Genomic DNA, 13,295 nt, shown 5'->3' on the forward strand with positions numbered 1-13,295 from the left:
AGGGTTTTATTAACTTGTAGGCGATTTAATTGGCTTGTCAAGTTTTTTAGTGTTTGTTTTTAAAATCTAATTTTTTTTCCAATTTATTTATCATTATTTATTTCCCTCAATTATCCTTTGGTTCCCTAAAACTACCCTGCCAAAACATTTAGATAGCTCTGTTATCTGTGAGGGGGAAGAAGAGGGGGAAAGAGAAGCAGATGGGAGAAAGAGAAAGTAGGGAAAAGGGAGAGGGAGAAAAAGCCCAAATGGCAAGAAACTACTGGCAGCCTTTAGGTCCTGAAGGAGGCCTCCAACCAAGAATCAGGAAAGGTCAAGCCCTCTGTCATACAGCTGCCAAGAAATGAACTCTGCCAATACCCTGAGTGAGCTTGGAAAAGGATTCTGCCCTAGTCAAGTCTCTGGATGAGAATGCAGTCCAGCTGGTGCCTTTATCACAGCCCTTACTTAGAATCCCAAGCAGAGCACCTATCCAAGCCACATCCAGACACCCAACCCACAGAAGCCAAGATAGTAAATGCATGGTTTTAAGCCACTGGCTGCGGTCATTTGTTATGCAGTAACAGAAAAATAGTACAGACTCCTAGTGATAAATGTTAGGAGCAAAATTAAGACAGGAAAAGGAAATGAAAAGTATAGTGGGAGGCGGGATGCAATTTTTCAAAATGTTCTTAAGAAGAGCCTCACTGGGGCACCTGGGTGGCTCAGTGGGTTAAAGCCTCTGCCTTCAGCTCAGGTCATGATCCCAGGGTCCTGGGATCGAGCCCCACCTCGGGCTCTCTGCTCAGCAGGGAGCCTGCTTCCCCATCTCTCTCTGCTGCCTCTGCCTACTTGTGATCTCTGTCTGTCAAATAAACAAAATCTTAAAAAAAAAAAAAAAAAAAAGAAGAGCCTCATTGAGGAGCACCTGGGTGGCTCAGTGGGTTGGGTCTCTGCCTTTGGCTCGGGTCGTGATGTCAGGGTCCTGGGATCGAGCCCCGTGCAGGGCTCTCTGCTCAGCGGGGAGCCTGCTTTCCCCTCTCTCTCTCTGCCTGACTCTCTGAATACTTGTGATCTCCCTCTCTGTCAAATAAAGAAATAAAATCTTTAAAAAAAAGAACTAACCACAGGATTCGGTAACAGGAACTTGCTAATGACACTTTCAGAAGAGCGGTAGTGAGTATGCAAAACGAAGATGAGGAGAAAAACCGGGAGACAGCAACTATAAGCAACTCTTTGAAGGTGCCATAGGAGGACAAGGAAATGTGACCTGAGAGGAAGTCAAAAGAGGATTTTCTTATTGTGGCTGTTTGTTTCAGAATGGGAATGGACAAGATTATAGCATGTATGGCATGCTATGCTGTATTAATGAGCTTGGGCTGCCATCACAAAATACCATAGTCTGGGTGGCTTAAACATATATGTTTTCTCACAGTTCTGAGGCCTGGAGGCTGAAAGAAGTTGCCAGTGCGGCTAGATTGCTGAGAGCTCCGTTGCTGGCTTGCAGATGACTGACTACCTTCTTGCTGTGTCTTCATGTCGCAGAAAGAGAGCAAGCTCTCTGGTGTCTCTCCTTGTAAAAGTACTCACTATTCCCTCGGCTCATGACACCTGATCTAACCTTAAGTACCTTCCCAAAGCTCCATACCCAAATACCATCACATCCGGGGTTAGGGCTTCAACATATAAATGGGGGTTGGAGGGCCATGTTCAGTCCATAACGTACACCAGTGTGATGACCCAGTGAAGAAGGGAAAACTCATGGAGAAGAGAGGACATAACTGCAACAGTGATGTCTCTGAGTAAGCAAGAACAAATGGGAGCTGGCAAACAAGGGAAAGAAATGGCCTTGTACAAAAGCACAGACAGTGGGGTGCCTGGCTGGCTCAGTCAGTTGAGCATCTGACTCTTGGTTTCAGTTCAGGTCATGATCTTAGGGTTGTGAGATTGAGCCCTGTGTCAGGCTCCATGCTGGGCAAAGAGCCTGCTTAAGATTCTCTCTCTCCCTCTCCCTCTGCCCTCCACCCTGCCCCTGCTCCCATGCTTGCTCGTTTGCTCTCTCAAAAAATAAAAATAAATAAAATAAAAACACAGACAGTTCACCCATGGCAACACAAAGGAAGGTAGGACATATAGGCCCAGATATCAGGAAGTGAACACATACAGATAGGCGGTAGGAGCTTAACAAAGTTCTCTTCCAACTGCATCTATTTTCTCAGGCAAGAACCCATAGTAAACAAATGCTGAAGCAGCCAACTGGACTGTCACAAGGGAATCTGCCAATACCCCATGGCACAGAGCTGCGGTTTTAAACAGCTACACAGAGACAATGCACGAGGCCATGCAAGGTGAGAAGTCACATCAGAGGCACCCGCATAACCACAAGAAAGCCACTAAGGAATATTCCTAAGTGAAAGGGTGAAATTGAGGGAGGAAGAAAACCTCTGAAAAGGGATATGGTAAGGAAGGGTCTGAGTGGAGGAAGGAGATTTCACTGGACATTTACAACCACAAGGCAGGCCCCATGAGACCCAAACTCATACTACCTGCCTGGCACAGCAACGTCCAAGTTGAGAATTTAGTTCGAGTTGGCTTTGCCCCCCCAGGTACCTGGCAGAAGCGAAAAGGCACCACTCTCAACCACGGCCTCAGAGAATCCTCACAAACACACTTGTAATAAACATTTTCTCTGTGAAATACACAGTGAGCTGGTATGGTGTTTTGCCACCCAATACAGCCGGGCTAAAACCCCAGATCTGCCTTTTGCCTAGTTCTAACTTCTCCAGGAAGTCCTCGAGCTGCAATGTCCTCTTCTGTAGATCAAAGAGAGTACTTCCTGTCCCACAGGTTTTGTGCATGCACAGGATCTGGTACATAACACTCACTCATTAGTAGCTGCTGTCATAAAAGCAGTAGTAATTATCCTAACTACAAATTATTTGCAAGTTTTACTTAATAATGAAAAATAAAAGTTGTCACCACCAATAAAGTACTCCTAAACCATCTACCCTCACCTCCAACATAACTGAACTCAACTCTAACCCATTCTCTTGAAAACTCATGGATCAAAGAATGAATCACAACAAAAACTAGAAAACTAGTATGCTTAAAATAATTATGAAAATAATACATACCAAAACACGGAATTTAAAAAAACCTAGTGAGATAAAGCGAAGCTTAGAGGGAAATTTACAGTGTTAAGTGTATATATTACAAATAAAAAAGGCTAAATATCCATCTAAAAAAGTCTGAAAAAAAAAAAAAACAGAAGAGCAACAACACAAATAAAACAAAAAAACAAACATATAATACTAATACATAGGTCTACAAAACCAATAGTTCTTCAAAAAGACTTACAAAACTGATAAACCCTTTGTGAGCTGAATCAAGAAAAAGAAGGCACAAATACCAAAAATGAAAACGAAATCACATGTTTTACAGATACTAGAAAGACAAAATGTTCTGCACAATTTTATGCCAGTAAATTTGAATATTTAGATAAAACTAGCAAATTCTAGATAGCTTACCAAAACTGAAATAAAAAAGAAATATAAAATATAAATAGCCCTGTAACTATTTAAAAACCTAAACCTACAAAGAGAACTCATGGCCCATATGGCTTCACCAGCAAATATTTGAGAATAAAAATACATCAATCTTCGATATTGGTTTATTATTTGTAATGAATGTATACTAACATATTTTAAAAATAGAGGAAACTCTACTATCTTCAATCTTTCTATATATACAAAACTATTCTAACATAAGTTTATTAAAAAGTTAACATTCCTACACTTAAAAAATCGATCTTGCATAAACTCTTTCATAACAGTAGATAAAAGAAAACTTTCCAATCCATTTAATGAGGCCAGCATGATACTGATATCAAAATCTGTCAAAGACATTACAAAAAAAGGAAAAATTATTTGCTAAATCTCACGCTAAGAGATCTCACAAATCCTAAACAAAATATTAGCAAACCAGATCCAGTAAGGGTAATACATTAAAATCAAGCTGCAGTTATTCCAGAAACACAAGGTTTATTTAATACTTGAAAATAAGGGGGCGCCTGGGTGGCTCAGTGGGTTAAGCCGCTGCCTTCGGCTCAGGTCATGATCTCAGGGTCCTGGGATCGAGTCCCGCATCGGGCTCTCTGCCCAGCGGAGAGCCTGCTTCCCTTCCTCTCTCTCTGCCTGCCTCTCTTGTGATTTCTCTCTGTCAAATGAATAAAATCTTTAAAAAAAAAAAATACTTGAAAATAAGTCCATCTTATTGAAAGAGTAAAAGTGATAACCTCATTAGATTCAGGGACAATACTTCCTAAGATTCAACATCATTTGTGATTTAAAAAAAAAAACAAACCCTCTAACAACTATAAATACAGAAATGTCCTTTGAGAAAGAACAACTAGAGTAAACAACTACAGTAACATCATAATTAGAGGTAAAGAGTGAAAGGTATCCTTTTGAAATTGGGAACAAGAAAAAGACAATTATTCTCCCTACTTTTATTCAACATTATACTAGAGGTCCTAGATACTGTAATTTAAAAAGGAAAGAAAAGATATACAACAATTGAGAGTTAGAAAAAATGAAATAAAACTCTCATTATTCACAGATAATTATGCACATAAAAAACCAAAGGAATCTACAGAGGGTTTATTAGAATCAGTGATGATATTAAGACTGCTAGGTTTAAACCCAATATACAAAAATTAATTGCTTTTCTATCTACCACTAAAAATTACAAAGTGAAATTTACATAATGATACTATTTATAACACTGAAAACATCAAATACCTAGGAATGAATCTAATAAATGCTTAGGGCCTCTACAAAAGATATTATAAAACAATACTGAGAAAAATAAGTTTTAAAATAAATGAAGGGCTAAGTTGCATTCATGATGGGAACTCAATTGTAAAGATGCCAATTCTCCCCAAACTGACCTATTGAGTCAATACAGTATCAATCAAAATCACAAGAGATTTTTGTTAATATTTTTAAAACTTATCAGGCTTGGGGTGCCTGGTGGCTCAGTCTGTAAAGCACCTGCTTTGGCTCAGTTCATGATCTCAGGGTCCTGGGACTGAGCCCCACATTCACTGGGATTCCTACTCAGCAGGGAGTCTGCTTCTATTTCTGCCTCTGCCTCTCCCCACTGCTTGTGTTTGCTCCCTCTGAAAAATAAATAAATAAATCTTTTAAATAAATAAATAAATAAAACTTAGCAGGCCCATCCTAAAATTTACATGAAAATACAAGGGGCCTTGGCAAGGATGTGGAGAAAACAGAACCCTCCTGCACTGGTGGTGGAAATGAAAACAGACATAGCCACAAAAACAGTATGAGGTGCCTCGAAAAATTAAAAACAGAAATACCATATGATCCAGTAATTCCACTACTGGGTACTTACCGAAACACTAGTTTGAAAACACAAAAGGCCAAGCATAGATAAGATAACCTTAAAGATGGTAGGGACATGCTCTACCAAATACCAAGGCAATTTAAAAGCTACAGCAATTAAGACTGGTGGCTGGTGTAAGAAAAGGCCAGTGAGAGGAAAATAACCCAGAAACAGACCCACACAAATATGGACATTGGGTTCTATGACAAAAGTAGTAATACACAGCAATGAAGAAAGAAGAGACTTCAATAAATTGTGTTAGACAACTGGATACCCATAGAGAGCCCAGAAATCGACCCTCAACTCTATGGTCAACTAATCTTCGACAAAGCAGGAAAGAATGTCCAATGGAAAAAAGACAGCCTCTTCAATAAATGGTGCTGGGAAAATTGGACAGCCACATGCAGAAAAATGAAATTGGACCACTTCCTTACACCACACACGAAAATAGACTCCAAATGGATGAAGGACCTCAATGTGAGAAAGGAATCCATCAAAATCCTTGAGGAGAATGCAGGCAGCAACCTCTTCGACCTCAGCCGCAGCAACATCTTCCTAGGAACAACGGCAAAGGCAAGGGAAGCAAGGGCAAAAATGAACTATTGGGACTTCATCAAGATCAAAAGCTTTTGCACAGCAAAGGAAACAGTTAACAAAACCAAAAGACAACTGACAGAATGGGAGAAGATATTTGCAAACGACATATCAGATAAAGGGCTAGTATCCAAAATCTATAAGGAACTTAGCAAACTCAACACCCAAAGAACAAACAATCCAATCAAGAAATGGGCAGAGGACATGAACAGACATTTCTGCAAAGAAGACATCCAAATGGCCAACAGACACATGAAAAAGTGCTCCACGTCACTCGGCATCAGGGAAATACAAATCAAAACCACAATGAGATATCACCTCACACCAGTCAGAATGGCTAAAATTAACAAGTCAGGAAATGACAGATGCTGGCGAGGATGCGGAGAAAGGGGAACCCTCCTCCACTGTTGGTGGGAATGCAAGCTGGTGCAACCACTCTGGAAAACAGCATGGAGGTTCCTCAAAATATTGAAAATAGAACTACCCTATGACCCAGCAATTGCACTACTGGGTATTTACCCTAAAGATACAAACATAGTGATCCGAAGGGGAACGTGTACCCGAATGTTTATAGCAGCAATGTCTACAATAGCCAGACTATGGAAAGAACCTAGATGTCCATCAACAGATGAATGGATAAAGAAGATGTGGTATATATACACAATGGAATACTATGCAGCCATCAAAAGAAATGAAATCTTGCCATTTGCGACGACGTGGATGGAACTAGAGCGTATCATGCTTAGTGAAATAAGTCAATCGGAGAAAGACAACTATCATATGATCTCCCTGATATGAGGACATGGAGAAGCAACATGGGGGGTTACGGGATAGGAGAAGAATAAATGAAACAAGATGGGATTGGGAGGGAGACAAACCATAAATGACTCTTAATCTCACAAAACAAACTGGGGTTTGCTGGGGGGAGGTGGGACTGGGAGAGGGGGAGGGGGCTATGGACATTGGGGAGGGGAGGCGAACCATAAGAGACTATGGACTCTGAAAAACAACCTGAGGATTTTGAAGGGTCAGGGGTAGGAGGTTGGGGGAACAGGTGGTGGGTAATAGGGAGGGCACGTTTTGCATGGAGCACTGGGTGTTGTACAAAAACAATGAATACTGTTACGCTGAAAAAAATAAATAAAATGGAAAAAAAAAAAGAAAAAAAACCAAAGGACCTCTCCCTCAAACCATATCCAAAAATTATTCCACATGAATAAATGTGGAAGACCAAAAACAAAACAAAACAAAACAAAACCACAGATGTCCAGATGTTAGGTCTCGGGTTCTTTTTTTTTTTTTTTTTTTTTTTTTTTTTAAAGCCAGATTAACAAGATTTTTTTTTTTTTTAAATTTTATTTGACAGAGAGAGATCACAAGTAGGCAAAGAGGCAGGCAGAGAAAGTGAGAGGGAAGCAGGCTCCCTGCTGAGCAGAGAGCCCGATGCGGGACTCGATCCCAGGACCCTGAGGTCATGACCTGAGCCGAAGGCAGCGGCTTAAACCACTGAGCCACCCAGGCGCCCCAGGTCTCGGGTTCTTTACCTGAGGTCCCCTAAGTCAAGGGGCCGATGGATAGAATTCAAGATTTATAAGATACTTTTGATATATACCCTGTTTCCTCTCATGTCTTAGCATTTTAGTGTGCCAGTTCTAACTGATGGCATCTATGTATCTTTGCCAGGAGTTGCTTTTGACTGCTGAGAATTAATGCCCTGCCCTAACTAGCCCCCAACCAACAACCGATGTGTCTGAGGGACATGTGTAGGAACATGATGTTGTGAGGAATACGGGCTCCCAGAGGTACTGAGATCCAAGCTTGTTAATCACTTGCATGATAATGTACCCTTTCTGAAGCACCCTCACTTCTCTGCCTCAAATCCAGGACATTTCTTGGTGATCATTCCTGCTATTAACTACTTATACCGGAACCCTTGTCTTGGGATCTGCTTCCTGAGAAAGCCCAGCTAAGACCATGAACCTGAGTGTTGAAAAACAATTACTTCTCTATTTTCATAACTGCTAACTGAAGGAAATGCTAAATTTCAGTTATGAATATGAGCAACAAACCAAAGTAGTATTAGTGGCACCTACGTGTCTATCTCTCACAGAAATCACAAATGTTTTAGTATTCCATCTGCTGTGATGGAATGGACCATTCCAGCTGCTGTGAATATTCAAAATGTTTTTGACACTCCTTGCTACTTTGAAATTGTTAGCTATTTGTTCACTACTGAACTGCACATGGTTGCAGTCTGTCTATATTATTGTGCATTCTTCCTGTCTGTACTGTCACCTATTGAGCAACCACCTCTGGGACAACTAATTACTCAGCCACAAAACAGTTGAGTGGTCTACAACTAGAGATTAACTCAAAAAGGGTGAATGCTGGTGTTCTTAGAAAACCTCTTCTTGCCTAGTAGTATAATATAAAAGTTTTAATTTCATATACAATTAAGTACAATTAAAATTTTACTTTGTGATTTTTAAAGGTAATTTTGTCACTGAAGCATTAACCAAGAAGTACATAATAGCAATTATCACAAATTTATTTTTTAATATCTTGAAGTTGTATTTCAATAGCTTTATGGTATAATTTTATAAGTTCAAAACCTTAAAAAATTAAACATTGTATTTTTGGGAAATTTATACATGTGAACCAGAAAAAAAAAAAAAAAGAAAGAAAGAAAGAAAGAAAGAAAGAAGACATAAAATGCAGGATTCTGTTTGTCTGGGTGGGAGAGAAAAGAGAAGATGCAAGCAGAAAGATAAGGAACCCATCGGTTTATGTTCTTTGTCCCAAATCAGGGAGTAGGTAAATGTGTATTATTATACTACATATAGTATATATTAAATATAGATAGATAAATATTCTATATATTTCAAATATATTTCTTTAGACTTATGAAGTATTTTATAACTTAAAATGAAGATTCATATTGGGGCAGCTGGGTGGCTCAGTGGTTAAGCCCCTGCCTTCGGCTCAAGTCATGATCTCAGGGCCCTGGGATCAAGCCCCACATCGGGCTCTCTGCTCAGCGGGGAGTCTTCTTCCCCCTCTCTCTCTGACTGCCTCTCTGCCTACTTGTGATCTCTGTCTCTCTCTCTGCCAAATAAATAAATAAAACCTTTAAAAAAAATAAAAATCAGTGGGTTAAGCCGCTGCCTTCGGCTCAGGTCATGATCTCAGGGTCCTGGGATCGAGTCCCACATGGGGCTCTCTGCTCAGCAGGGAGCCTGCTTCCCTCTCTCTCTCTCTGCCTGCCTCTCTATCTACTTGTGATCTCCCTCTGTCAAATAAATAAATAAAATCTTTAAAAAAAAATTTTTTTAAAAATGAAGATATAGAATAATAAAAAATTCTTGAAAATTAAAAATGTGATAGCAGGAAAAAATTATTTCAAAGCTAAAGCTGGGCGATGGGTATTAAGGAGGGCACCTGTGGTGACGAACACTGGGTATTAAACACAACTAATAAATTGTTAAACACTACATCAAAAATTTATGATGTACTATATGTTGGCTAACTGAACATAATAAAAAAAAAGTTAAACTTGAAAAATCCCCTAGAATTTAAACAAAAAGGTGAGGAAATGAGAGATTGAAAGAGGAGAGGAAAGATAAATTAGAGGATCAGTAAAAAAAACAATCCACATCTGAGTAAGGGAAAATCCAGAAAGAGAAAAAAAGACAACATTAAGGGAAGGAAATAACACCAAAAAGTAATACAAAATAATCTCCTGAATGAAAGACATGAGTTTTCAGATTAAACAAGCCCATCAAACCGTCTGAACACAAAAGTCTTTCCCTTAGAGGTATACACTGAGGTATTTATACATGACTGACCATACCACAACATCATCTTGAAATTTCAGAACACCAGGGAAAAGGGGAAGATTTTTAAAACCTCTACAAGCTGGAGATGGGGGGAGTGCAGTCCTAATAGCACTGTACTTCTCAAGTAGCAATACTGATAGCTAGACGGCAACAGAGCTAGGATGTAAAAAATTCTCAGAGAAAATTTTCAACCCAATTCTATGCTCAGCCAAATCAAGCAAAAAGGAAGAATAATTGTTTAGGCTTTGCAATGCCTTAAAATTGTCTTTGCCCATTCACCCTTCTCAGGAACCTACTTAGAGGGTATCTCCATAGAGCAAAGAAAGAAGATAAATGATGCTAAGAAACAGGGCAAAGAGAATCTCCCGAGGTTGGTAAAAGAAAATTCAAAAATGATACCTCTGCTATTTTAGGCTTGGAGAGCAACTAAGCCAGAGTGGGGCAAAGAGAACACACATTTTCAGGACACCTCCTTGGTGGGATTACATTACCCAGAGGAAATCCAAAGATGGCCAGAGGTTTGCAGATGAGTTAGGTATACAGAAAATGAAGCAAAGAATAAAAAAAAGTAACTGGTAACTCCAAAGTAATTATTCTACAAAGACTTTCTACACAATCTTAATAATGTGAACATTTACCCAAGTATTATAGCCATCCTACAGTAGGAAGATGGGAGGAAGGAAAGTGAACATGTGTATGCAGCACAAGTGGAGATGGGGACAGCAGCTAGAGGACTCCAGTCTCAGCTTCCATAGTACAGAGGCAAGAGAGGATACATAAAACTGAAAGGAAAAAAAGTTCAGAAATGGGATCATAAGTAAGTTATTTTAGGAACTTAAAAGGAAATACCAAAATACACAATTTGATGAGTGACTGCCTCTAGGACACAGGAATTAAGGACGGAGTGAAAGGAGTGCTTCTTTGCATTGTGCGTCTAGTAGTACTATTTTGCTTTATAAATTACTTACAATTACTATTCTTTAAACATAAAAACTAATTTTATAAAATACAAGTTTTAAAGAATGGTCAAATAAGAATAATAACAACAGCAGCAGCAGTTCTTTATTTCCCCAAGTGCCTCCTACCTATGGGCAACATACCAGACCTTTCACAAATACTATCACTATTCCTCAGGCCGGCTTTGCAGAGTAGGATTATCCCAATTTTACAAAAGAGAAAACTGAAAATGAAAGTGAAAAAGGAATGTTTTTAGTTGTTTTCTTTTATGTTTTCTTTGGTTCTTTACCTTTCCAGCAGTAGCAAAATATTCCCCATCAGGGGACCATTCCATCAAATGTACAGATACTGAGGTTCTAAAAAAAAGAAAAAGTTAAAGAGTCAAAATTTTTAAAATCTGAAACACTGTATATATAAATGATCAAAATAAGATTTTCCTAACAAGAGAGTTTTCTAAAAATAAAAAATTTCACCTCCCCCAAAATACAAATTAATTAATAAAACTAATCTGAATTTCACTTTGGAGAGCCAAAGAAGAATGCAATCAACATGCAGAAAAGATATGTTCCCCTATATATCCCACCAACATCTTCAATGTAACATGTTAAAAACTGAGCTCACCATCCTCCCTGGTTGATTGGTCCCCTTCACATAATCCATACTGTCAACTGTACAGCCATTCTTCCACTTAAGAGTGGCTGGTAATTTTCATCACAACTTCCCCTTCCACATCCCCATCCATATCTCATCCACTAACGAGTAATTCCCACATGTCAATCTTATCTACCCAAATTCTGAGGTTATAACTATGAAAATGTTTTTGCTTTTTTTAAACAATCAACTACAACACAGACTGAAGGATAATAGTATAATGGGTTTTGGTTAGAAAAAGTCCACTTTCTAGGCTTCTAAATGTAATGGTACTGTCAAAAAATAGAGATCACTGTGAAAGGGAATATATTTTAGGAAACTTTTTTAAATTAATGAACAGAACAACATGGATACGAACTTGCACTGCCAGATGCACTTCCAATCATTTAAAACTGGAGGAATTTTATTATCGATTTCTTCCTCTTCTTCCAGAATGTCATCTCCTGGAGGAGCCCACAACTGAATAGAATCAGTTGCGGTCAACAATCTGTTATCTGAAATTTAAAGAAAGTCCTGATGAATAAGCAAGGATTATCTGGAGAAAGAAATGCATAGGTGGACTTGTATTTAGGTCTATGAACTTTTCTGTGAAAAATAGTAAGTAATACTACCTATGAAAAATACTTGGGGCATATCCATTTCAAATCCCAGAATCCACTACCAGAGAGAGAGCAGTTCTCAGCAGAGACTTGGGAACAAAAAAGAAAAGCTTACTGGCAAAGAGTTAAAGAGCTATTGTATATCAGGTAAATCTTAAAAAAAAAAAAAAAAAGAAAGAAAGAAAGAAAAGAAAAAGTACAATAAAAAAAACCCCAAAAATCTCTGATATATAAACACAGAATGTTCTCGGGATATAAAACTTAACTAAAGATAAATGCAACTTGGGGGCGCCTGGGTGGCTCAGTGGGTTAAAGCCTCTGCCTTCGGCTCAGGTCATGATCCCAGGGTCCTGGGATCGAGCCCCACATCGGGCTCTCTGCTCCGCAGGGAGCCTGCTTCCTCCTCTCTCTCTGCCTGCCTCTGACTACTTGTGATCTCTCTCTGTCAAATAAATAAAGTGTTAAAAAAAAAAAAAGATAAATGCAACTTGTTTTTCTATATGTAATATAAAAATTACCTTTATTAATCATGAATGTAAAAAGGAACAACAGCTATTATCATTAGAAGCATCTAATCTTTCAAATTTAAAGACAATAATTTCCTAAAACACAAATAATAAAATGAGATGGGATTTTTTAGCCCTATCTCTGATTTTATTTCTTACTAAATGCAGTAACAGTCAAGGACAGCACATGTTAACTAAGGAAACAAATCATCACTGTTTCTTGGAATAAGGCATTCAAAGGCAGGGGGGAAAGCACAGAAATAACAGTAAATTAAGCACTGTACAAAGCAATACATACCAAGAAATAAAATACATACTCATCTACCAGCAAAAAGAAAATACACTACTGATCACTTCCTTATTATGGGAGATTATATCACATTGTAATCATATATTTAAAACCAATATTTACTCTTCATAATACCTTGAGGGTCCCATGCTAAATTGTACGTCACAGAGCTCAAAAAAAACTGCCCAGTTTTAAGCCACTGACACTTCAATTGCTGAAACAAAGAAAAAAGAAAAACAACTTTTTAAATATCCACAATACTACCATTTTACCATTTTCTTAAGACCTTATGATCTAAAGCAAAGATGTAAATATTTGTTTTCAAAATATTGTTTCTAAAATAACTCCGGATAGTTCCACTTATTATTTATCCTACCATATGAAGCTACTTGCCACGCCCAAACAAAGCATATTCTCTCGGGCTTCCTTCCACGTCTATAAACACATTCTCACACTTGGGATATGCTGTTTCTCTCCT

The 13,295-nt window shown here is 38.5% G+C and overlaps 1 protein-coding gene across 4 annotated transcripts in view; it reads right to left on the bottom strand.

Moving 5' to 3' along the window:
• The window catches only part of DMXL2 (Dmx like 2), a 156,170-nt gene that overhangs the window by 104,096 nt on the left and 38,779 nt on the right, over positions 1–13,295 (bottom strand). For all 4 annotated transcript variants that reach the window (XM_046008047.1, XM_046008046.1, XM_046008049.1 and 1 more), the window contains exons 4-6: positions 12,953–13,031; positions 11,782–11,917; positions 11,062–11,128 (exon numbers count right to left, since the gene is read on the bottom strand). In XM_046008047.1, the coding sequence (XP_045864003.1) occupies positions 11,062–11,128; positions 11,782–11,917; positions 12,953–13,031 (282 nt within the window). The remainder of the gene's footprint in view (positions 1–11,061; positions 11,129–11,781; positions 11,918–12,952; positions 13,032–13,295) is intronic.

This window comes from Meles meles, chromosome 6 (assembly GCF_922984935.1).
Source record: "Meles meles chromosome 6, mMelMel3.1 paternal haplotype, whole genome shotgun sequence".
NCBI lineage: Eukaryota > Metazoa > Chordata > Mammalia > Carnivora > Mustelidae > Meles > Meles meles.